Source organism: Hoplias malabaricus, chromosome 11 (genome assembly GCF_029633855.1).
Source record: "Hoplias malabaricus isolate fHopMal1 chromosome 11, fHopMal1.hap1, whole genome shotgun sequence".
NCBI classification, from domain to species: domain Eukaryota; kingdom Metazoa; phylum Chordata; class Actinopteri; order Characiformes; family Erythrinidae; genus Hoplias; species Hoplias malabaricus.
The window spans coordinates 32626907-32654060 of record NC_089810.1 but is presented as its reverse complement, the minus strand read 5'-3'; the positions used below and the strand labels follow the sequence as shown (position 1 = coordinate 32654060).

Below are 27154 nucleotides of genomic sequence, written 5' to 3'. Positions count from 1 at the left end.
TTGTGTTTCCTCATTACATGCATTTATTTGAGAGAGAAACAAACAAACAAAATAATCGGCATACACATCTCTTTGTGGTTACCAGCACATTTCTGATTAATTTAACAGGTAATTTAAAAATGACTAAAAATTAAAGCATTACAAACGTTGGGTTGGGGCAGCACAGAAGTGTCAGTTATTTCAGCCAATGAGAATCTGGATGTAGAGACCAACCTGTCCTGGGGCTGCAGATTCTCATTCATAGCTTATACCCCGCAGCAGCCAAAGTGCTCACGAGAACGGCCGCAGAGTGTGAACCAGAGACTCTGGAAGAGAGCACAGAGGACTATACCAGAAAGTGGCTCAGAGGGTCAAACAGCACTTCAGCAACTTCTCATTTGGTGTCACCAATCTTGTCTCCCTTGAGCCCCAGTAACAGTTTTGGTGCTAACCTTTGTCTCTAGTGCCCCTCGCTGGCTGCGGCTTCACCCGACAGTAGTGTTTTCTTTATGTGACAATCATTCAGCCTTGTCTCTGCAAAGCTCGTACATTCTCGCTCCTGAAACAGCTTGCATTCACACATCCAAAATAAAGAGAAAAACTGCACTTTCCCCGAAGTTCCAGCCCCGATTTTATATATATATTTATATATTTAATAATCATCTTAACCCCCCAAAAATCTTCCTTAACCCTTAAAAAAAAGTATAATTGCTCTTTATATCATCTGAAAATATACACCAAAACTGGGGAAATATTTAAAACCAAATCCCTCTGTAACAACTAAATAAAAGACAGGGTGAGAAAAGGAGGAGAGATAGAGAGAGAGAGAGAGAGAGGGAGGAAAAAAATCACTCATGTTCCAATAAAATAAATAGAAATGATTCCTCAAACAGCAAGAAAACATAAATCAAAATGAAAAAAGGTGAAGAATGCTTAAAGGCAATGGGTCCAAAAACAAATATCAGGTGCGAATCATGAGAATCGAGGTGGCACAAAGGGTGTAACCAGAGGAAGGCAGAGAAGTGAAATAGAGAGAGAGAGAGACAAATACACTGAGCTACCAAAATTGTACATTGTATTACTCTGAAGGTTTATGTCTCTTCAGATGAGAAAGGTCCACAAACTCAAAGAGCGTCACAGATGATGTGGAACATTCTGGAGCAGTTTGTCCCGCCAATGCTCGCCTACACTCATCATCAGACATTCACTGGGCTTTCCAGAAGGCTTCAGAAGCTCCAGGGGAACCATCTCCTGCTGTGGTGGCCTAAAAAAGCCTGGAGGCATCTCTGATAGAGCATGTGGTGTTGGTCAACAATGAAAAAGTAAAAAAATAAAAACAGAGAACACACAGCTAAGCCGGACACAAAGACGGTTCCTGAGCAGAACCAAAAAGAAAACAGCTGGAAAAAGAACAAAAACAGGGGAACTGTCACTTTGGCAGGGTTTTGTTGTTGTTGTTCTTTTCTTTTTACTGAAGACCAAACAATACGCGACAGTCACACAGACACATCTGCACACACACGTAGAAAGCAAACAGCGTGATTCCACTCCCGTCCCATGCGCAGACCCCGCCCCATTCAGTCCTGAAAGCCAATGAGTGAAACTGATTCAATGTCCTGCACAATCAGATCTTGTCAGTTTTTCAAGACTTTCTCCCGAAAAGAACGCGTTCGTCTTTCTGCCAACATCCAGAGTGCACACACGGGGGCGCCAGAGAGCAGCGTGCCACAGTCCACAGCTCGGCTTGGTGGGAGAGGAGAGAGAAAGTGTGTGAGTGGGGATTTATTTTCGTGCACGTGTGTGTGTCTTTGGTTTCTGTCTGCCTCCTGTCTTTATTGAATTCCACTAGAGGGGAATGTAGTGATGGATGAAAGGATCATGTGAAGCATCATCCTCTCAGAGTCTTTTAAAAAGTTCATTCTGTGTGTTTCACTGTGCATTAGAATGTAGTGAACAATTTGTGTCGTCTCAGTGGCTTCACATCATGATCCTGTTGGTTTTTTTTTTCTTTTTGTTTTTTTAAACCTGTGTGTGTCATCTCTGATTCATCTCTAAATGTTTGTATCGAAGGTAGAAAGAGCTGTGAGTGGCATAGCAGAGGGAGGGTGGGACCGTGTTGGGACAGTCTGGACCCTGCGTCTCTACGAGTGGATCCTGTGGGGAAAAGACAGACAAAGAGTTAGGAAATAGCTGTAGGTTCACAGTAATGCACATAAAACTAGAGACAGCTAGACAGTTTTCAAGATCTTCTAATTTCCAATGCCAAAATTTAAATATGTAACAGACCAGACTCTTTTGTTCATTTCCTGTAATGTGCCAGTCCATCACAGAGCGGCAAACACTCATCCAGTCGCTCTTACACTCACACCTGTGGACAATTTCACACACTCATGCACAGGTTTTAGGAGGTTTTACCATAGCAACAGCACTAAGGCGTGTCTCTGCTTGTATCCAGACTGGCTTCTAAGAGGAGCTCCTCCAGATCCTGACCACAGCTCAGCTCCGCTGTCACACTCACTGAAATTGGAAACAAAACAGGACAGGCTCTGAGGAACTACGAGATCGTGCAAACATATGAACAATAGGGCAGTACCATATTGTATCATTTGCAATATTCACTCATTCATCGCCTGAAAGCACTCAGGGTCGCGGTGGGTCCGGAGCCTACCCGGAATCGCTGGCCGCAAGGCGGGAACATATCCTGGACGGGGCGCCAGTCCTTCACAGGGCGACACACACACATTCACGCACACCTATGGACACTTTTGAGTCGCCAATCCACCTACAAACATGTGTTTTAGAAGGCGGCACGGTGGCGCAGCAGGTAGTGTCGCAGTCACACAGCTCCAGGGGCCTGGAGGTTGTGGGTTCGATTCCCGCTCCGGGTGACTGTCTGTGAGGAGTTTCGTGTGTTTTCCCTGTGTCTGTGTGGGTTTCCTCCGGGTGACTGTCTGTGAGGAGTGTGGTGTGTTCTCCCCGTGTGGGTTTCCTCCGGGTGCTCCGGTTTCCTCCCACAGTCCAAAAACACACGTTGCAGGTGGATTGGCGACTCCAAAGTGTCCGTAGGTGTGAGTGTGTGAGTGAATGTGTGTGTGTCTGTGTTGCCCTGTGAAGGACTGGCGTCCCCTCCAGGGTGTATTCCCGCCTTGCGCCCGATGATTCCAGGTAGGCTCTGGACCCCCCGCGACCCTAAACTGGATAAGCGGTTACAGATAATGGATGGATGGAACATGTGTTTTAGACTGTGGGAGGAAACCGGAGCACCCGGTGGAAACCCAGGCGGACATGGGGAGAACACACGAAACTCCTCACAGACAGTCACTCGGAGGAAACCCACCCAGATACAGGGAGAACACACCACACTCCTCACAGACAGTCACTCGGAGGAAACCCAAGCAGACACAGGGAGAACTCACCACACTCCTCACAGTCACTCGGAGGAAACCCAAGCAGACACAGGGAGAACACACCACACTGCTCATGTGAATCACCAGTGAGTGGTTTGAATCTTGTGGCTGATCAGTGTATATACTGTGTGCATAATCGTTCCCCAACAGGCTAATGTTGAGCAATAAAAAGTAATGTACAGACATTTTTGACTAATCAACAAAACATAAGACCAGAGATGCCCAAACATCTGCCTGTGACTATAGATAAGGTGCTCCTGCTGGAACTCACTGTGCTCCATGACGCAGCAAGCAGCTTTTGGCGTCTCTGGCTCCAGCAGGTGGAAGGCAAACTCGGGCTTGAGGCCGTTGGGCAGGGTGGCTGTTTCTGAGCTGAGACACTCCACCTCCTCGTTGAAGCTTCCATCAGGAGAATCGGCCAAATCCTCCGTCCCTGTAGAGGTGATACCATCAAGCTCCACCAGGGGGCACTCAAGCTCCAATCCCTGTGTGACTGGCTGTGAGGGAGTGGATGCTGTGGCCGACTCTGTAGACGCCGTGTCGATCTCAGAATTTGAACTGAATTTCTCTGCTTGTGGCTGCAATTCTGTCACTGGATTTGCGATCTGAATCTCTGTTTGAGACACCAGTGGCTCCTTTACAGTATCCCTGGACTCTTTTGTTATTAGCTGCTGCCCATCAGTGTCTGTATCAGTATTACTATCTATTAGTTGTGACAGAGAGGGAGACACATTCTCTGGAAGCCCCTCGCTGAGAGGCTCCTGCACAGCCACCTGTTTTGAAGTCTGCTGGCTTGGAATATCATTCTCTGTCTGTATTTCTGCTCGCTCCTCACCACCTGCCACCCTCTGGTGCTGTTCCTGTTGGACAGTGGCCAACTCTAAACTGCTGACTTTAGAAGCCTGCTGTTCTGTGGTGGTCTGTAATAAGACCTCAGCCTCAGGCTGCTGTGGAGTTACAGGCTGTGCTAGTGTTTGTTCAGGCTGCGATGGCTGGGATGATGTTTGTGAAGGTTCCTCAGAGGTTTGCTGAGCTAAACTGGTGTTTTCTGTATTTGAATGCTTCTGTTCAGGCTGCTGTGATGATGATGATGATGATGTTGACGACAGTGATGATGATAATTCAGAAGGTGCTTTAGTACTAGGCAGCTCTGCTGGCTTGTTTGCTGCAGTTTTGCTCTCTGGTGCCCTCTCCTGAAGGCTCTTAGCCAGTGCGAGCAGCTGCTGCTCTGGGGGACTCTCCACACGAGTTACCATGAAGATCTTGTGACCCCTCCCAGGGCTGGACACTGAGATGCAGCGGCCAGGGGAAGGCGGGGCTCCTGAAGTTACGCTGGCCTGTGTCACCGTGATGCTTGAAACCACAGCTGGACTCTCAGAGGACGTAGGCACAGGGCTGGGGGCGGGGCTAGAGATAGTGACGAGAGTCTGAGAGACAGTGATAGGGGGAGGTGCCACTGAGACAGGGGGTGGGGTCTGTTTTAGAGGTGACGTCTGCACTGTTGGTTTTACTCCTTCGACATCGTCTTCATCTTCATCGTCGTCAGTATCTGAATCTGACTCCTCCTGCGAGTAAGGGCGGGAATTGGTAGGATATTATTAATACTACAAGCCTTAGAGATAGTGGTCATCAATATAATTGCATGAATTAGACGTTTATAAAATGTTGTTACATTTATATTTGGATCATAAACGGTCACAGCAACCTTAGGGTTTAGGTGTAGGATTTAAACAGAAGAGTGTGGGCCTATGTGAAGCTCTATTGGATTTGCATCTTATATTTGACATCTAATCCTGTGTATGATTATAATAATAATGATATATTCACCATGCAGTAAACTTTATTCACTGTAAGTTTTATTAGTCATTTATGTGTAATTGGCAGGACTTGTGGGTTCTAGATAGTACCAGGTTTATAATGAGTTATTATCTTCAGTAGCACGCAGCTGAGCATAGGTTTTATGGCTATAATAGGTTTATAAGTTATTGAAATCCTCTATGGAAAAGACACTGATGTCATAGAGATTTTTTCCCCAACCAATGTGTCATGAACAGATGCTGAATTTCTGAAGCAGACTGACTCATTAAATACTTATTCAGTGCTTTTTAGTGTCTAATTAGTGATGAGTAGGACCGTATTTTAGATTATGGAACACTTGGTTAATTACTAAACCCTTAAGTAACTCACATATAAACCTGGAACTATTTAGAACCCATCCTGCCAATTTTTAATTAATAATGTGCATTTAGGTAATAATTCATGTGCTGTAATTTGAATAGCAGGGTTTAAAAGTGTTTATCGTGCATTGTTATAGCCTCAGGATGTTATAGCCTCAATTTTCTCCCAAAGGATTAGTTTTCTCCCATTCAACCCATCAGTGATTATTCCCTGATCGACCAGCCTTGGGAGACAAGCGTGGCCAAACCACTGCTTCTTTTTTGAAAGGATGTTTACACAGCTTCACTGAATATCTTAACATAATGGAGGAGAATGCAAACTTCCCAGATCTGTTACATCAGCCAACAGACGCTTACATTAGCCAGGTTTTCTCTCTTCAGATGGCAGAATTATTACCTGGGATTGACACAACAATCTCTTGGTGATAGCGTAAACGCAATGTCTTTGCCACTCAGTTTTAATTTATCACATAATAAATCATTAAGAACATTCCTATAGGAGATTAGGAAGGGTTGTCGTGTGTTTATAGCAACAACAAAGCAGGAACTGAAAGCAGTTTGCCCCTTAACACAGCTCCTTATAATTGGTTTTATTTCCGAACCATGTCTCATGGGGCTGCCCTACCTGGGTGGCAGTTGTTTGACCTTCCTCCTCTTGGCTTGTAGCTGGCTTCTCACTGTCCTCCTCATCTTCATCTCCCTCATGCGCAGGCTTTTCTCCCTCTTTACTGTCTCCAGCTGTGGCAGGGTCTTCCTCCTCTTCCTCTGGTGGTGGCTCTTCAGTGGCAATTTCAGCCATAGAGGTTGACTGCCTCACCTGCTGTGATTCCTCCTTCTCTTTGGCAAGAACGAAGTTCCGCTTGCAGCCGTTCTGGATCTCTGCCAGCAGGGCGCGCTGCGTCTCAATAAAGCTTTTCACCTGAGTGCATGGGAGAGAGAGAGAGAGATTATTCATTTAAAATCTCAGAGCAATCTAGCATAATGTACTTGTGTTTAAAGTTACATTGTGAGGCTGAAATAGACCACACACCACTTATTATTAGAAAAATACCCACACAATGTACTGAATTCAAATGCATTCCAAAGGAATTAATGTGAGCAGTTACTGCTGTAGCATTCTCATACACACAAACTCGGACACACTATCACACTAATATACCCGAGCATAAACTAGTCACACCTACAGCTAATGATCTGTGCTCAGTCAGGCCCTGTCCACATGTATCTGTATCTTAAAAAAGAAAAAAAACCCAACATTTACATAAAAAAAAAAAAACTAAATTTTTCTGTTTCACTTTTTCTTTTTCTCACTCTTCATTCTCTCTGTATCTCTTTTTCTCTCTGCACCTTGTAGAGCGTTTTCAGTGACCTACAGTGCTGTTTTTGTGTGAACAAGATTGCAACACGCAGCCAGCAGCCATGTTGACCGGGCCCAAGTTACAGATTGAAGTTGCCGTGGGTTCATTACAAGCTCCGGACTGGAATGTGGTTCGGCTCTGTCCATCTGATATTCAATATAAAGGATGTCAATATGGGACGCAATACCAATATAGGACCGGATCCAGCCCATCTCTAAATTAAACCAGTTGTGCCTCACCGTCTCTTTCTTGGGCTCTCGGTCCAGGTCGAGGCGGAGCAGTGAGGTGTTGACTTTCAGGGCTAGAGAAAGTGCCATAAGACCCCCGGTCTTGATCTCGTTCTCCCGCAGGTCAAGTCGCAGGAGCCGTGGGCTCTCAGCAATAAACTCTGCCACAGCTACAGCGCCTGGAATACAAGGCCCACGGAAACATGATCTTATGCTGTTATTGCCACAACTATAGAGAAACTCAGCAAACATGAATGCAATTAAAACACTGTTAAACACAATTCACCTCAGCAAAAATACACTGTGACAGTACATCAGATCATCCCTGATATGTAGTGGCTAACTGGGCTTTTAACCATAAATGATATACATTAGGACGATGTGAATGCTTTAGTTTCATCTGAAGTGTTTAAGCTTGATTAAGGAGCTCATATAATAGAGTGTTTAAAAGGTTCATTAGCATATATTAGCCTTCTGTGATCAGTAACTCAATAATAATCATTAACAATAAACAGCACTGTAAACAGCTGTATTGTTAAATTACTTCAATTGAGTTGGTAAAAGCAAGTATGCAGCCTCTAATGCATAATTACAGCTCATTTCGTGCATAGAAAATACAATAAGAAATGTAGACATAAAACAAGGCCTGTGAGTTGTGGCACATTTTATATTTTACTCTTTTGCATATTATGCATTTTGCAGAAAACAAACAAACTGCACTACAATGCACAGTGTCGTGACATATTTCATTTCCTTGTAGATGCTGTTTTTACTTATTTCCACTTAGACAACCTTGACCAAAGATGTCCAACAGTTTCCACATGTCTGTACATACAGTTCAGTTTTTATTCTGTGAGATTTCACCTTCACAGGACAGTTTGGTAGAGGCCAGGCCCAGCCGGAGAACAGAGCGGTTGGCTATCAGGCCGTCCTTCAGTTTGTGCACACCCTCATTGCCAACTGCGTTATGGCCAAGGTTCAGAGTCTCCAGACTCTGTGTACACGGCTAGAATGAGAGACAAATAGAGAGTCAGGTGTAAAGAGAGAGAGAGAGAGAGAGAGAGAGAGAGAAATAGAGAGGGACAGAGACAGAGAGAGAGGCAGTGTGTTAGACATAACATTTGGATGTTCTGATCAGCATATTCATTAATTCATGACAACTGTCAAACTGCCAAAGAGTAACAGTCAACCTTGAAATTAGACATTGTGCTTTGTTGTATGAGACAGAGCGACAGAGCCAGTCGAACAGCGGAAACATAACCAAAGAAAAGATGCAAATAAAGCACCAAAATAAACAACCTGAAAAGGTTGCCACATTTCTTGAGATAGATATCTCTCAAATATCTAATCAATCCAGAATATAGCTGTAGATAATTCGAACAATTCAGCACATACGACCAACACATTACAAACAACTCAAACACATACACACACAGACTTCTATCTTTGGGGTCATCTGAAGGCAATTATCTATGCTGTGAAGATAAGAGATGTGCAGCACCTGAAACTACGGTTACAGCAAGCCTGTGCTAGCATTTCTCCTGCGGTGTTGCTATCAGTGTGTGAAGAGTGGGAGAAGAGGTTTGCATTGACAATCCAACACAATGGGCAGCACTTTGAACACATTTTATAAGTGGTCAGAAACTCATGAAAGAATAAAGTTATGTTAAAACCAAGCACACCATTGTTTTTCTTGTGAAATTGAAAAAACAAAGATTGGATCAAAAATGGCCGACTTCAAAATGGCCACCATGGTCACCACCCATCTTGAAAAGTTTCCCCCCTCCCATATACTAATGTGCCACAAACAGGAAGTTAATATCACCAACCATTCCCATTTTATTAAGGTGTATCCATATAAATGGCCCACCCTGTAAGTTCTTCAACAGATATTTCATTATTTTAATGTGTTTACAACCTAATTAACTACCATTAATAAATATTTATAAGTTTAGTCTTACTCTTAATGATGCTACTATTTGTAAACCCTGAATTTCAGTCACTCTTCTCATGAAGAAACCTGTCAGGCTGCTGGAACAGGTTTATGATGGAGTCAAAGATTCATCCGTACCTACAAAAACATGCAATCATTTGCTACTCCTCAGCACAAAGGTTCCCCTGGAGCTGTCGAAAAATTACCATCCCTCTGTGAGAGAGAGCGCGTCAATCTCTGTCTGCAGACATCACACACAGTTAACAAGACGATTCCAACAGCACAAGCAGCAGGGCCGTGGCCACATACAAAAACAAGATATATATCTTGTGTGTTTGTGTGTGTGCATGCCGCACAACAGACACAGGGACAAAGACAAAGAAAGAAGGACAAGTGGAAGAGAGAGCGAAATTGCTGTCTGCCTGGGTACTAAATTGAGCTGTTTTAGCTGCCTCCTACATAGAAAAATACAGGTTACTGAATGCTGTTAAACACAGACGAGGAGCTCCAAAATAGACTGAAAGGGTCTAGGAGTAGGTTTATGTATAAACCTGAATATGTCAAAATATATTATACACTCCAAAGTCAGACCTGATTATTCTATGCAGGGCTATACAACACATTACAGCATCAGCCTTTATATTATAGAAGAAGGTTTTCACTAGATGCTGAAGCATTGCTCGAAAAATGTGGTGGCATTAAGCCACAAGGGCATTAATGAGGTTAGGTACTGATGCTGAATGATCAGTTCCAGGTCACACAAACAGCTCCAGCTCAAATCAATGGTGTTGGTTGGAGCCTCATTACACCAGAGAACACAGTTCCACTGCTCCATAGCCAAGAGTAGGAGGATTTATGCTCTTCTGGCCCATACATGTCCAAATAATTACATTACCGATTTATTGCACAACATATGGATATTTCTTCAATAATTTTTTGCAGACCTCAATATCCCCTATCTGGATTTTAGCTGCTCGGTCTGTTCTCTTTGATCTCTCTATTACCATATCTCTACATGTCAATGGGTTTAAAAACAGTGGTTTTACTATATTTATGTAGGATACTTTAACATATTCCAATGTCAATATTCCTAAAAATCATTTCTCTTTAAAGGGGTGTAACTGCAGTATAATGATACTTTATTAATACATCAGTTGCATAAAATGGTCCCAAAAATTACAATAATATTATTTATCCCATTTTTTTGTGGGACAGTATATTGATTAGACACTGTAGTCATCATCAGGCTGTGTCAGCAATGGGTGAACCTTAATTTGCAAAAGTATAATGGGTCAACCTTTTCCATTTCGCAAACACAACCTTCAGCACTTCAGCCAAATGCTCAATTGACTGTGTTATATAACCGGCTCAGGTCTGGAGAACTACATTATCTAATCGTCCATGTATAAAACACACTGTGCTTTTGCTTTAACTTATGTCTGTTACTGGAGTCCAGCTATCTTTGAGCTTTACCAGCTCTTGAAAAGATTTTAAATGTGTCTCTTCATAAATCTCTTCCATCACTTGTTTACTAAATATAGTCTGGAATGTCACACCTTTGCTTATTAAAATACACTGATTGAAATATGTAATCGTCCACAATTTGAAATGGACGCATGAATGCATGGGTTTGTTTATGGAAACCACATGCAGGAGGAGACTCTCTGTGTACGTGAATGTGAGGCAATGATTTGTATTTTACCAGTGCAGCAGCGAGGTAACCCATGCCGTTGTGCGTGAGCTGATTGTTCCAGAGCACCAGGGTCACTAGACCTTTCCTCTGCTCTTTTAGACCCTCACACACATACGCCAACCCTGCACAGAACAGACAGACAGACTTAGATAACACAGGAGGAAATGTGATTAGGTTCCTGAAGACTACACAACAATAAAAAGAAAAATAATTCCCCTCCTAGTGTTCATTTAAAGTCAAGCTTGGCTTGTGATAGACTGCTGTTAAGTTTATTTCCATGAGATATGAGTTTGGATGGTTTAGCAAGACTCTCTCCAGCTTAAGGATTGTTACAGCAATAAATGGCCGGCTGTGAATGGTCCACTACGCATTATGAAAGGAAAGACAGGATAAACAATATGTAAACACACTAAAACAAGGATGCAAAACCTTACATTTTGAGTTTAGGAGTTCAGGGGCCACGGGTGTGAACTGGACGCCCTGTAAAGTGGCTAATTGGGACAGGAGTGAAGGACTAAACTAAATAAGTAAAAAAACACTGATACTACAAATGAAATCTCCCATTAAAAGTAATCTCAGAGAGTGCGCTGCCCACGGACCTGAGTCCAGTATGTGGTTGTTCCTCAGGTCGAGGATCTGGATGTTGTAATTGAATTTGAGAAGGTTGCCCAGCTGAGCAGAGTCCTGCAGGCCGTTCAGCTTGTTATCAGCCAGATACAGTTCACGTAGGTTCATGTTCATCTTCAGAGCTGTGGCTGTTAGAGACAGAAACACACACACACAAACATTAACAGCACAAACATAAGCAATTCAGCCATAACATTACTACCAGCTCCATTTTACAGTCACTGCCCATTCTGATAGCTCCACTTACCATACAGGAGCACTTTGTACTTCTAAAATAACAGACGGTAGGCCATATGTTGCTCTGCATACTGTGATTTCCCCATTTCACCCTGTTATTCAAATGGTCAGGACCCACACAGAGCAGGTATGATTTGGGTGGTGAATCATTCTCAGGGCTGCATCCACCACCCAAATCAAACCTGCTCTGTGGGGGTCCTGACCATTAAATTATGGTGTGAAGAAAAAAAGGATGAAGAGAAAAAAGGTGGACTACCTTCTGTAATTGCAGAACTTCAACATGCTCCTGTAAGATCAGTAGAGCTGAGAAAATGAACAATGACTGTAGAAAGAAGTAGGTGTTTTCATAAAGTAATGGCTGATCACTGTTATAATAATGATTAATAAACTGTGACCCTGTGACATTTTCTCATTGGCTGAACCATGTTTGCAATAAGTGACTGACAGCTATTCTACAGTGATGATTATATGACCAACCTGATGCACAAACTAGCTTCTTCTAATGGGAACTGTGGTTCCTGGCAAAAAAATGAAAGGATAGCCCTGATTCAAACAAGTGTTTCTTGTTGATTGTTAATCGGATATTCGTTCAATTGGATCAAGAATTTGGAAATTGCTTTCTACAAAAGAGTACCGGGGTTCACCCTGTGAGATCATAGATTTACAGTCCTACCAAACAGGTAGCATCATTTTACAATGAACAGCAAGAAAAATGACGTACTGCGTGTGCCCAACTATGATCAAGGAGATCCACCACTCCTGTAACACACCTCGTAGTCCAATCTCTCACACACTAATCCAGTTACTCAAGAAGCATTCTGGCGCTTAGTAGTGCGAGGTGTGTTACAACAGGGTTGGCTCTGAACCCTGCAGGGCGGTGTAGCTCCTGCAGCAGGACTGAACATGTTCGTACTGAATAACGCCTTAGTTTTAGAGGCCATTCCTCACTGTTATAAAAAGCCTTTTCGAAACCTAGAGTACAACAGTGGGATTTCACCAACTCTTGAAAAAAATAAAAAGACTCTTGGGACAAAAAAGTTGTGCGCCACCTTCTCTGGGGTTGAGGATTATGTTCATATCCAACTACGATCTTTTAACTGCAGAATGGCTTGTCCTCCTCCTCCAGCTTCTTTCATTCTCTTATCAGTTTTTCTTTCTATCTGCTCGGTTTTCTGTGTTTGTCCTCTGTCCTACAGCTTCTATCTCCTTTGAACGCTGACGCTGCCTTCTCTTATTCTACATCTCTCTCACACCAAGTCCTGGTCTCTGCTACTTTCTTTCTTCCGCACTGTCAAAGACGTTTCTGTTGTTCTTGTTTTTTCATTCTATCCTGACCTTACATTCTTCTACATTTTCCACTCTCTTTCTAGCTCCCTTCCTTCTCCCACTCCGCATGCACCCCTTTTCTTCCATTCATTCAATCCTTACTTTCCACCTCCTCCTCTCCATTCATTTACATTTACACTACATTTATTCATTCACCAGAGCATGCATGGAAATTGTGTTAAAGCACCCGGAGAATGAGAAAAGATTTATGGGACCAATTAGAGATCAAATTTAGATTTTAACAGACACCGTCACTTGTCAGAGAGAGAATGCTGCATCGATCCTGGAGGAAATCAGAAGATAAACATTCAAGATGAATAAAAAATGGTAAGAGCTGTCTAAACAGGCGCTCAAATGCTCAACCATTCCAGAGTCCAGTATTTGGACACTGATACCAGCATCAGACAGTAACAGCTGTGCCCATATTAACAGCACTGTAAGCTGTCTAGACTGTGTTTTAATTGTGCTACAGTGAAACAGGAGCATCTTAATGTGTGCTGTGCTTAATGTGGACCTGTAGATGATAAACTATTAAGTGGTGTGACTCTTCTAGTCATTACGGTTCAGGTTTAGCACAGACTAATCACATGCTTTTCTGCATATCACACATGAGGCTACTCAGCCAATCAGATCAGCACATTATGATGAGCGCCGTGACACCCACAAGGCAGGGCTCCAGACACCGCTGTACGGGGGCCAGTAAAAATAGCCCACGGGATGGGATAAAAGCTGTTTTGGGACACTTTCAGGACGAGAGTGTTGTGTGAGGTAAAACCAGGAACTTGAAAAATAAGGGAACGATCATGGGTTGAAATTCTCATAACGCTGAACATGGATTCACTTCCTTCAGCATAAAGAGCTAACAGAGGCTTGCTGTTAATGGGTAAAGTCCTGCCCTCCAGCAATAAGAACCAATCAGACTGCTGGTTATGCAAAGCAGTAGGTTATTAGGGACTTTAGTTACATATGCATTTTTTTTTGAAAATCATTGTTTTATTGGTAAATTTTATTTGAAATGAGAAAACTTTGTTTAAAATAAATAAACTGTTATTTACAATATTTAGAAATATGTGGAAATGTAACTTGATTCGACATTCAGTTGTTTTTACTTCATAAAATGATGCTATAAGGCTATTGTAATGTACAGGATATGGCACTGATTGTAACGCAGGTTATATATTATGTTCCAGACCTTGGCTTGAGAAAGTTCTCTGGACTGGACCTTAATGGATTTTAGTTAATAACCCCTGCTATAGAAGGACAGAGAATGGCAGACCAAGAGAGGCCATAGAGATAGATTTCCTTCTGTCCTTCATTTCTTTCCTCCTATTTCTCCAACTCACCCAGAAGCATCAGTGGGCGACCAGAGAGGCCGGCGTTCTCCAGGTGCAGAACTGTCAGGCTGCCACTGATGCGCAGAGCTCGGGCCACAAACGGGGCAGAGTGGTCCAGCAGAGGCGTGTTTCGTGCATCCAGGTACTGCAAGGAACTTGTCTGAACACACACGATCACACACACAAACAAAACACAATTATAGTTCTTTGGTATAAATATCAGACAGTTGTCAGACAAACAGATTCACAGACCTTTAGCAGATTTTCTGAACACACACACACACAATGTCCTAAATGATTTCTCAGCCATTACTAAAACCAATAAGCAGTAATGCTAACAGTAATAATGTGCACAACCATCAGTGAAACAAGGTTAGCTAGATTTAAAGTAGTAAATTTATTCAGCAAACTGGATTCCTAACAAGCCCCTTCCAACAAATTTCAATCAGAAATTAACATCCAAGTCAGAAGCTGATCAAAAGAGATGTACGGCACAAATGCATTTAAATATTGAGAAGGGAAACTAACCAGCCTTCAGATCTTGGACAGATCCCCTGTGCGATTCCATTTTATGACTCAAAACATCCTCTAGTGTGAATCATAAATGAACAAGTGACAAGTTCTCAAAAAAACAGAGCAAAGAGCAGTGCACCAATGGAGGATCTGCTCCATGAAGTTCGGTAAATGAGTGTCTTTAAATATATGCAGAAAGGCTCTTTTTACAAAATGTCAGCTGCCAGTGTGTAGTAAAACACTTCTTTCTCTAGTCCTCAGTAGAGAAGAGAACGATTACTTCAATGCAACCACATGTTCATTAACTGTTGGTCAGTGTCCGGTCCAGGCCTGTTCAGTTCAGTTTGGTGTGGGTCGTATAACAGCTGCAGGATTTGAGATTAAGGGCTTTATCATCACCGAAGCTGATGTTTATGTATACCCTCTCTTCGTCTAATCTTCAACAGAGAGTGAGATGTTTGTAAAAGACTGACGTTAAGTAAGAGATACACCCTCTTCCTAAACCTGTAAGAATTTCCGAAGCTGGAAAGTAGGTCAAACCAAGATTACTTTCAATATGTCCATGCTTCAATACACTTACTAGAAGCTACAAAATACAGTGGTTGGACAATGAAACTGAAACACCTGGTTTTAGACCACGATAATTTATTAGTATGGTGTAGGGCCTCCTTTTGCAGCCAATACAGTGTCAGTTCGTCTTGGGAATGACATATACAAGTCCTGCACAGTGGTCAGAGGGATTTTAAGCCCTTCTTCTTGCAGGATAGTGGCCAGGTCTCTACGTGATGCTGGTGGAGGAAAACGTTTCCTGACTCGCTCCTCCAAAACACCTCAAAGTGGCTCAATAATATTTAGATCTGGTGACTGTGCAGGCCATGGGAGATGTTCAACTTCACTTTCATGTTCATCAAACCAATCTTTCACCAGTCTTGCTGTGTGTATTGGTGCATTGTCGTCCTGATACACGGCACCACCTTCAGGACACAATGTTTGAACCATTGGATGCACATGGTCTTACTGGTGCAATGTGCAGTTAATGAAGATTGGCCACCGGGCTGCTCCAATTTAGCCATGAAACCTCCCACACTAAAATGACAGGTGTTTCAGTTTCATTGTCCAACCCCTGTTTCTTCAGATATGAAACAGCTATGTGGAAACTAGGTCTTTCAGAACTGAACCGAAACACACTTGGACTGCATTGCCATGAGTATTTATTATTATCTTACAAACCTAAATTGTCTTTAGATATATATAGACCCTAGAAATAGATTACATATAAAGCGAATGCTCACCTTCCTCATCATGTGGGCGGCAGCCTGCCAGCCACGCGTGCCGATGTGCTTGTTGAAGGAGATGTTGAGATGAGTGGCAGATTCGTAATACTCAATCATGTCAAACAATGCCGAGGCTCCCTGAAAGAGAAGGGACATACAAAAGGAAAAGAAGAGAAAAGATAATGAGGATTGGACCATTGAACAAAGAGGACTGAAGTTAGGGGTGTGGGGGTCAACCGAGACACCGTCTGTACGGGAAAACGCACCAGATGTTAGCACTCACTACAGAATACAAACGCATTTGACACAGGCACCATGACTAGGATACTATTGGTCTATTGGTGCTTATTCACGTTAATTCACTGTTAGCAGCATTTCTCTCTGAAGTAACCCCTTACACCACAGGTATTTAACGTGTACGGCACAAGGACTTGCAGAGAGGCACTGGAGAGAAGTGAGATTGTGAAGGAAAATAAAAGTATTAAAACAACTGTCATTTTCTTTTCATACTCAGACATGTTCTTATGTTTTTAAATGTTTGTTTTATTAATAATAAATAACCAAAATGAGTTGATTAGATGATTATAGCAGATGAGATGCCAGTTGAGATGTAGCCTCATGGAATTTAGGCTGCTTATGGACCCTGGATAGGGGAAGAAAGCCCCCAGAGCAGGACAATGTGTTCTGTTTATATAAGAACAAATGAGGAGAATTTGTATTTCGTGTGCTGCTGCTTTTTATTATATTTTGTATTTTATGCAGGAATAAAAATGGTCAGTAAATAATATACAAAATCTGCATATAATTGTTTAAAATACATATACCGTGGAAGGAGAGTGGGGGGTTTCTCAAAAAAATAAATAAGGGGGCTCCTCAGAAAAAGTCTGAATGTCCACAGTCACTGCGTTCCCTTTATTTCAGCAGGTTCCATTCTCCTTTCCTCTAATAGCATGCTTTAACAGCCAGCTCTTTATAGCATCTGAGATTGTATAGGGAGGTGGAGCCGCTCCTGCAAAACAGCAGGGGCACGCCACAGAGGGCCTGTGTTACCATGGCGATGATCTGTCACACCTGCAGGGAGCACCTACAAAAGCAGCGATAGTCAGGTACGTGCTCTATTCACCTGTTCCCTCTTCTCTTTCACAAGCACATCCTGATGGGCCTTAAATGTGCTGCGCCTCTGAATACAGCTACACAACTCCTCTGCGTGATCAGAAACCAGACTACTTCCAGGTAAAATTATGCCTTTCACACTCCCCTGTGCCAACCACTGACTCCCTCTAGAACCAGCACACACACACAAACTGGTTATAATAAACCACTGAGTCCTGACTGAGGCAAACGTTTGCCAGTAAAATTAGTCAGTACGGATCAATGATGATGATGTTGGTACATCTTGGGCAAATTATGGTGCCTTTCCACAACATGGGTCCAGCTCTGCACGACTCGACACGCTTAAAGCTCGTTGCTTTTCCAGCGACAGGGCTCTCCCGCGAAACGGAGCCGGCAACGTCGCAAAACCCTGTCTCTAACTGGAATCGCTAGCTTTGAAAACAACAATAATGGCGGCAATAAAGTTAGGCACGCTTTACTCATCGTATATTCACATGTTGTTTTTGTTTCTTGGACTAAACATGGCTCTGTGCTCCAGTTCTCACAGGTCAGTTTTACTCGTTGCATGTATGGCTTTCACTGGAAAGATTCATCAGCCATCAGCCCAAGGAGCATTTAAACCTCTTCAAAACACCTCAAGTCAAAGTTACGAGCTGCCGTTGTGAGTACGATAAAAATAAGTGTTAATGCTGCTGTAATTTAAGAGATTTTACATGTGGTGAGTTTGTGCTGGATTTGAATGAGCTCTGAATTTTATGGTGATTGACATGTGTATCTGGCCAATCAGCGCTCTGCAGGGTTTACACGTCACTAAATGAGTACCTACTCGACGCGGTTGGAACCCCGAGTGAAAACTTTACCAGTTCCAGGGATCAGGTACCAGATTTGGCCAGAGGAAAAGCAAATGAGCCTTGCCAAGTCGAGTAGAGTTGTATAGGACCCATAAAGTGGAAAAACAACATTAGATAATGGGAAAACTCAAATTATATACATGAGTCCAGCAATAATCTGTTTTTTTTTTTTTTTTTGCTTTGCAACAGCCAATAATATCACTTAAAGACATGCCATAAACTCCTGCTTTTTTTTTTTTTTGTAAACACAGACTCACGTTACCTGCAAATATGGATCATCTTCTTATTATAATTAATTAATTATTTAATACAATTTAACAGAGTTCTAATATTACACAGCGCTGCCCAGATTCTCTACACTGCTGCTGAGACAGAGACAAGATTTTTTTAAACCAGTGTCGGTACATTTTAATGCAGCGTGTGTCTCTGTTACAGAGAGAGAGCCAAGCTGCTGGACACGTGTTTGTGGTAAGGACGTTATGAGTGGTACGTAAGGAATTATCAGATACAGAATGGCGAGAGACCTTCAGAATGTTCCCTACACCCTGTCCTGTTGTGTGTGTGCGCAGACTGAGATCTGAAAGTAATCAGATTTCGGAGCTAAAATCCAGCTCTTTTAAAACAGATTTTTTTCTTAATCTGATTTCAGGACTTTACTCCGATCTCAGAAATTGGACTATGCTGTTTATATGAGCACTTAAATAATCAGATAACTGAAGAAATCTGATTAAAATCAGATTTTTAAATGAACGTAAAGCACTCACTGTTCATACGTAATTCACATTATAATTTAGCATTTTCTCCTTTGAGCAGTCTCTTTGTTCATTGGATGTGGAGCAGAATGGACTTGCTACCTCTGCTTATGTTCATGTGACTGAGTAGTTAACCACTCTCTGCCAGTGTCTGTCATCGTCAGTGTCTGATAATAATCACCTTAAACCTGTCACCTTTTTCACAGTGAACCTATAACCAACAGTAACTTACGCACAGACTGTACAAGTCAGAGCTGCAAGTCAATTACTTTATCAACTTGCGTTCAGTTTGGTGCAAGAACTCCTGAGAACTGAACCCTGATCAGAAAAGCTGTGGCATGATTAACAAAAAGAAGGTTTTTCTGTAAATAAGTGTGGGTGAGCTAAGAAGTTTCGAGCTTCTCAGCTTGCAGCTTCTCTGGTCTTTAGTTTACTGGCCAAGCGTGAGTAATTCTCTGAGTAAGAAAACAAAAAGACACCTCAGCTCTATAAAACAAGATCTAATGTAAACACATAGCTAATTTTCTTTAGCACATACGGCTAAACCTAGACATGGACTTCAAATCACCACAGTGATCCTTTATGAAAGCAGTGCAACTGAAATCTCGACATCACTCAACGTGGCCTGGGATCACTAGTAAATGGATGTAAGGCAGTGGTGAGTGTGTACAACTCAACCCATAAGGAGCATAGTAGCCTTATACAGTAGTACAGTAGTTCCACTGTGTAGTCTCATGGTTCCAAGCGAGCCAAGGAGGGACTAAACCGTGGGGTGTAAAACTTGCAGAGCGCTGGTAGGCCAGAGTGAGTTGTCACTCTCCATCTGTAAAATCTCCAGCTACAGCAGAGATCACATTTCTTTCTATCCAACTCACAACCGCAGCTCGTAAAATCACACCGTGGTCTTTTGAAGAGGTTCAGACAATGCAACAAGGAAGAATCAAACTCTGATCTGTCTGAAGTGATAAAGGAGCTGTGTTCAGTCCCAAACAACAACACGCGAATTCATGATGAGTAAATGGCACTTAACATTATTGTGGTTTCCAAAGCCTGCTGTTCCCGTTAGAAATGCCCACTACATTTGGTGGGTAGCAGTGCTAGTGAAAAACAAACCAGGTACCAGAGACCAAACAATTAGAGTAGTGCCCAGCGGAGTAGGTACCATGCAATGAAAAAACGACATAAGTTTGATATCATATCTGTCCATATTTAATTCCCCCCACCATTACTTTTATGAGCACTCCTGTCATACACTGCTTACACTTTTATACTCCCAATCTTAAAAGCAGCATGTTGCAACTGTGTGCTCCCAACATTAACTTGGAAGACATTAACTAAAGAGACACCACCATTCACAAAAGCATCTACCCAAACCCTCCTGCCCCACAAATGCCTTTCTCGTGTTCATTTAAACACCCAAAAGGAGACCTTAAAAAGAACATTAAATAGACAGTGATCTACTTGCATAAGGGAAATGGCAAATGTAAAAGTAACGGTCTGTGAAACTAAAATTAAAGATAAACAGGAAGCGAGACTCTGAGAAACAAAGTCTGGTAGACCACCAAAACGTCCACCATCCGATAAACAACACTTAGGGCTTTCATCTCTGAGAGAGGAGAAAACCAAACCCAACCCCTTGTTTAAATCTGACTGTGGTGTCTAAAGTTGAAATAACCAGAAAGAACAAAAGGCAGTATGTTTACCATGTTTATGGCTGTGTGTAAAGTACATTAACGGATCACTGAAGCTTTTGGGGACTTTTCTGTATGATAACTTGTGTTCTCAGGACAATGGACTGGCCGCCCCAGAGCCTAGACTTTAACATCACTAAACGTGTCATGATCAGAACTGTTTCACACATCAATTTTTCACCCTGAGCACTGAAATATTAAATATTAAGGCAAAACTCACATCCTCATCCAGGTTTGTCTGTTCCAAATCCACCACTTTAAACTGGACTCTCTTAAAGATCTCCTCCAGAGACTCGCACGCCTTATAGTCCAGCTTCTCTCCTAGACGGGGATAGCAAAAGAGAGTGGGATGAGAAACATCCAGTCAGAAGAGAAGGAAATAGTACAAAGCTTTCAAACACTTAAGTGTGCTTTAAATGCGCATCTTTTTTTTGCTAATGGCTGCTATGACTGTGACTAATCTGGCTATTTATGATATTTAAGTTCAAACACTAAAGCGCAGTGACATAAATAAACAATGCGGTCAGAAGAGCAGAGTAGTAATGATGAGATTAGACGGAGTGATTTGGTGTCATGGTACACAACACATAAGCCTATTATACTCAATAATAATACAGGCTTTACACAGAAGCACAAGCCCCAGGGTGAAAACAATCAGGCTCAGCCTCTTAACCAGAGAGGCTCTTTAAGTAAGTGTATGTGAGAAATAAGGTCTTGCCTTACCTTTAAGGTCCAAGCACTCATTTCGCTGCGTCAGGTCTGTCAAATCCTGCAAAAAAAAAAACAAAAAAAAAAAACAAGGTCAGCGGTTATGGAATGAAGCAACTGACTTTCATTTAAAGTCAAGAAGGTTTTCTACATTTCTTGTAAACTTATTTTTTGAAGACATGTGTTACTTTGGACATTGATGATATACAAATGACATTTTGGTGCATGTATTAGTGCTTGGTGGCTTAAACATCGGATAATTTAACTGTACAACCAGATTCAGGATGACGTCCGATCATTACTGTATCGCTGTGCTAAGCAATGGTCGATAAGCAATGACTTTCTTTACACTGCAGCTAACCATTACTAATGTTACACATCAGCACATTCACAAGCAGAAAATGGACACCCAACAGAGACCACTTTGTAAGGCCAGTATTTGACCTGCAGCTCGTCTGCACAATAGCAGCTCTAACACAGAACAGAAAAAAAAAGTGCTAATAATTTATTCACTAATAACTTACCAAGAAGCAAGCTACAATCTCAGAAAAAAGAGTCAGGTGCAGATATATTACTGTTCACTAAAGGTACAACAGTGGTGTAGAATTGTGTTGCCTAAAGCTCTATTACATTCTCTCCTCCAGAAGGAGAGTGGAATATTTGTAAGCTTTCATTACAGAACTTCGTAAAATAAAAATAATATAAAAGTCCTGGTATAAAAGTTCCCGCTCCGGGTGACTGTCTGTGAGGAGTGTGGTGTGTTCTCCCTGTGTCTGCGTGGGTTTCCTCCGGGTGCTCCGGTTTCCTCCCACAGTCCAAAAACACACGTTGGTAGGTGGATTGGTGACTCAAAAAAGTGTCCGTAGGTGTGAGTGAATGTGTGTCTGTGTTGCCCTGTGAAGGACTGGCGCCCCCTCCAGGGTGTATTCCCACCTTGCGCCCAATTATTCCAGGTAGGCTCTAGACCCACCGCGACCATGAACTGGAGAAGCAGTTACAGATAATGAATGAATGAATGAGTGAATAAAAGTCCTAGAGATGAAATGGGCCATGTGAATTCAAAACAACATCTACAATTAATATAGGACATGGTACAATTATGATCATTAATTAAAAGTACTGAACATGGCCCCTGAGGGCACCACCACAGTTACAGTTTTCCTGAGAATGTACAATACACTGCACCTTGTTCCAGCAGAACACCACACATCAGTCTTTTACGAAGCAATTTCTAATCAGTCTGAATTTTAGAGGTGGCTGAGACACCTCCTGGTTTCATATTTCAGTGCCACTATGTGTTGATATTTTATTTTACAGCATGCACTTGATCCTCTGTTTTCTCTTCCTTTAAGGCATGCTAATATCGTATGGAAATATGTGCGTAAGTGCAAATGTGTACTCAATGGGGGCACGTGTAATTATGCGTAACATGTGTACATGCTTCAACACGCACAATGTGTGAATGTGAAAACGTCTACTGGACCGCATGCCAAAGTTTTCCGGGATCGTGTCTGTGTGTGCGTTCAGGTGGCAGTGGGATTAAAAAGGGCTCAGAGCTCAATCAGGCACCGACATGCCTCAACACACATGGGAGATGGGCATGTCTTCCACTAACCCTGGAGTGGCTAATGCAGCTAAACAATATATCAGATGATATTTCAAGTTCCCAAACCTGAGCATCCCACTGCTGTAGTGGGGACTACTCTACTCAGCAAATGAAAGATTATAGAGCACACGGACCACTCAGAACTTCTTGAGAAGCACACAGAAAGCATTTAAAAGCATCACAAGGACTCAAGCTCTTGAGAAATGTGCAATAATTCATTTCTGTCTTGTTTAGACAGAAGGCGCTATAAAAGTCTCAAATGAATCTAAGAGGTAGGAAATCAAATAGAATAATTTAGGTAAAATATACAGTATAAACCCTTCAAGCTGAACTGGATAGAGGATAAGGTGAAAGCGACCTGTCACAGGAATAGTGAGCACAGGCAGAGTGCATCAGGGGTTCATCTGCTGTCACACATCAGCCATGTGAAATATGCACGATGCTTTCAGTGCATTTGTGCATAACAGACATTGTGCAGTTTTAGGCTTCTACCTTAATTAGAGTCTGAGAAATAGAAGCTTTAACATGTGGCCTTAATTCCGCTTTCAAATTAGTACTACAGAGAAAGACATCAAACTAGCGAGGCTAGAGGCTGGTGAGAAATGGGCCAGTGATGGCACTTTGATATAGAAACAAGTTGGGGGGAGAATAGAAAAGAAATTATTTATCTTCTGTTACACCTTGATGCTGATCCTAAGGTAGGAACAGACCCAGGACAGGGTGCCAGTCCATCACAGGGCACCGACCCAGTGGACAAATTCACAAAGCCAACGGATTTTCAGAGTAAACTCAATTATCCAGAGGAAACCCACACAGACACAGTGAGCATTAATCATAAGAAATATAAATATATTATTTAAAATGTATATATTATATAAAATTATTATTATATAAAATGTGAAATATTAGTATAAACCCAGCAAAAATGTTTCACAAAGCAGTTTAATCTATTTTTATCCCTCGTCACTAAAAACATAACACTTCCCCCACAGTTTTTATTGTCCACTTAGCTACTGACATAAAAACAAACAAGGAAACATTTAACTGATTTCTGGTATAAAACAAGTTTATATCTAATCTGTTGATCGATTTTTTTATGATTTAGTTTAATCTTCCTGATTTTTTTTTTTCACCACACGAATGTTGACAGAATCTCCAATAGCCAAAATCCACCTCTGAATTCCACTAGCTCCATAAAGAGCATCCTACTATCTGCCAACAGGGGGCGCACTGCAAAAGCTTCCTTTGCCAAAGCAAACACTGATCCATGTGGGCTAAGGTCGCATGACCAACTGCATTCAAAGCCTCCGTCTGACATTCAACACTGACCTGCAAACAGTGTGTGCTCGTGGCCTTTCATATTACAGATCTCTACAATCATCGCTACAGCTGAACTGGGGTCAGTTATGCAACCTGTCTTTACAGTGCATGGCCAGGTTTTTGTTGTCTATCAGAGCTGAAGAAATCAAAGGCCTGTAAAGAGGACGGTGGGAAAAATAGTAAGGGCTTTCAATGAACAGTTAAGGTGAAGCTGGGTGGGTGGCCAAGAAAACAGTTTAAAACTGGAACTGCTCACATGCTGAGGTCACTGAGGTCTTGAGTGTGTAGAGAAGATTAGGCTTGTTAGAATAATTACATTACTGATTTATCATACAATATATGGACCCCAGTCATATTTGCTGACCCCAATACTGCCCACTGGCTTTACTGGCAGGTTTGTTTACATAAGAATGAACGTCATTAATATTTTAGCTGCTTGCTCTGTTCTGTTGTCTGTCTTTTTTTCCCCTGGTCTCTCTATGCTCTCAAGCTGTTATGTAGATTTGGTTTTATATATTATTTAGGTTTTGTCTGAATACTGCCAATAACACATTTTCGCTAAAAGTTCATTGATACCATGCTTTAATATTATTTTTGTACCTGTGGTACAACAGTACAATTACAACAATACTGTTTAACGACAATATACCTGTAAGGAAGAAATGGCTATTGTACCTAGGCTACAGACGATGAATCCCCCCCACTCCTGATGGCCTGGGGACAGCAGGGAAGAATGTGTGGGAAATGCTTATAACAAATATTTACAAAAGGCCTAAAGTACCAACACAACCGTCCACAAAATGCATCACGCATTCCATAACTGGCTGTGCAAATCAAACCTCCCTCTACGTTTCAGGAACATTCTGAACAGGCAGAGGGCAGATGGCCCGTACCTTCCTGGGTTGAGTCAGTTTAGGAGAGAGAGAAAAAAAATGCTTTGTACTTCGGAGACTTAATATTGCGGGATTATGCTGCAGCTCCCCTGGCAGGTTGCCTGCAGGTCTGTCAGCAGAGAGAAAGAATGAATGTGTGTGTGTGTGTGTGTGTGTGTGTGTGTACACACATGAGTGAGAGAGACTTGGTGCTGTATGTGTGTTTCGGTTGTATGTACAAAGTTGTATGAAACTACACGTAAAACACACACGTTACCAGGATGTTGAATGTTTTCAGTTATGTGTCACAGAAATGAGTGTCCTTTAAGAACATCCAGCTTAATGCTACTGACGCCAAAACATTCAACACACAACTGCCAACAAAAAGCCAAACACCCCTTAGAGACCTTAAACAAAGACCCTTATTAGACCCCAACGGCTTCCATAACCACTCTGTGCGTTTGTACATGCTCCCTCACGAGAGCTTTATTAAAACCAGGGCACTCTTCCCTAATTTTTCTACAACAGAAACAGAAACTAAAGCCAATATACCCTCAAACAGTCTTGTCTCCATCACGGCTTAAAAGGCCACCACAAACCTAAAGCTAATGTTCCACATTTCAAAAACCACTAACAAAGATCCCTGAGCTGTGTAAATTATTCAAATATTCTCCCACTATTCTATAAGTCATCACAGTTTTAATGAAACATCGGTGACTTGCTTTGGTGAAAATAACACAAGGATAAAACCCCACAGCAGTGTTCTCCCCTGTTCAGAATGGCTGGTTTCAGAGTCTGTTTCTTTAAATAAAAATTTAGCCGCTCACTGTCCACCCTGACCGGGGCAGTGAGGAGCGAGGCGCAGAAGCTCTGGTTTTTAGCCGTTTTCGCTCTGACCTCTTTCCATTTTTCCCCACTTTCTTCATTCTCGTGTTCTCTGTTTTAACTGAGTGCCCTTTCTCTGCGCTCCTCATGACCGTTTTGCTGTGTTTAACATCGTCATTGTGCTCTCACCATCACTGGTCCTATGCTGTGATTCGAGAGACTCAAACGAAGGGGGCAGTGTCTAAAGCCAAGGTCTTAAGTTTTATCCCATGTTTTTTGGCTTAGGTAGCCCACAGAAAACCAACTGGGTGGTCTTATTTCACAGTGTGTGGGTTGGTAGGAGAAACAGGATTCCTACATTATTGTTCTAATGCCTTTAAAAAAAGCCCCCCATTATACTTCAATCAAATCAAAGAATGAACACACAATGGCCACACTAGCTTGTGTTGTTTTCAGCTGAACATCATTTTCTGCTTTGTCCTAACACTGAAATACCTGACCCTGCTTGGCTGCGCTGATTGAAAATGTAGTGAATGAAAGGAATGTCTCTGAATTTTTCACAGTGCTGTATCAGTGTGAGACAGAGGAACAGAGAGAAGGATCACTGCGGAGTCTGGGGAAGTGAGTTTATGGTCGCATGCTGCCAAAAAGAGCGCCACTCTGTCAATATTTAAATGCATTAAACATTTTTCATAATGTGCCACTTTTTAATGAATAAATCATAGATGACTGGGGCCCAAAACCCAGTGGAAATACAAAAGTCACACAATGTAAAATATTTTGTAATGACACTGAACAAACATGCACTGTGATTCTAATATATAATATGTAATATATTTTGAATGAAACACATTTAATAATACTGTTATTAGCTTTTTAAGGCAGATGGACTTAGGCCAAAATCAAAGATGTTCCACATGCCTATTTCTCCCTGTCCAGAGCTGGCACGCTTTGTGCGGTGGATTACTCTCAGTGCTAGAGTAACACTGACGTGGTGGTGGTGTGTGTTAGTGTCTGTTGTGCTGGTGCAAGTGGACCTGACACAGCAGTGTTGCTGGAGCTTAAACTCCTCAGTGTCACTGCTGGACTGAGAAACCAGTGATAAAGGACTGGAGGACGACCAACACAAACTGTGCAGTGACAGATGAGCTACTGTCTCTGACTTTACATCTACAAGGTGGACCAACGGGGGAGGAGTGTCTCACAGAGTGGACACTGAGTGTACACAGGGTTTAAAAACTCCAGCAGCACTCCTGTGTCTGATCCACTCGCACCAGCACAACACACACTAACACACCACATGCTGAGAGTGATCCACCACTCAAATCATA

The 27154-nt window shown here is 42.2% G+C and overlaps 1 protein-coding gene across 2 annotated transcripts in view; it reads right to left on the bottom strand.

Moving 5' to 3' along the window:
- The window catches only part of ppp1r37 (protein phosphatase 1, regulatory subunit 37), a 60445-nt gene continuing 33291 nt past the window's right edge, over window positions 1-27154 (bottom strand). For both annotated transcript variants that reach the window (XM_066684839.1, XM_066684840.1), the window contains exons 4-15: window positions 21216-21261; window positions 20713-20813; window positions 16104-16223; window positions 14308-14458; window positions 11374-11529; window positions 10784-10896; window positions 8013-8154; window positions 7161-7327; window positions 6189-6482; window positions 3658-4951; window positions 2395-2496; window positions 1-2133 (exon numbers count right to left, since the gene is read on the bottom strand). In XM_066684839.1, coding sequence (XP_066540936.1) covers window positions 2408-2496; window positions 3658-4951; window positions 6189-6482; window positions 7161-7327; window positions 8013-8154; window positions 10784-10896; window positions 11374-11529; window positions 14308-14458; window positions 16104-16223; window positions 20713-20813; window positions 21216-21261 — 2673 coding nt within the window. In that variant the 3' untranslated portion in view covers window positions 1-2133; window positions 2395-2407. The remainder of the gene's footprint in view (window positions 2134-2394; window positions 2497-3657; window positions 4952-6188; window positions 6483-7160; window positions 7328-8012; window positions 8155-10783; window positions 10897-11373; window positions 11530-14307; window positions 14459-16103; window positions 16224-20712; window positions 20814-21215; window positions 21262-27154) is intronic.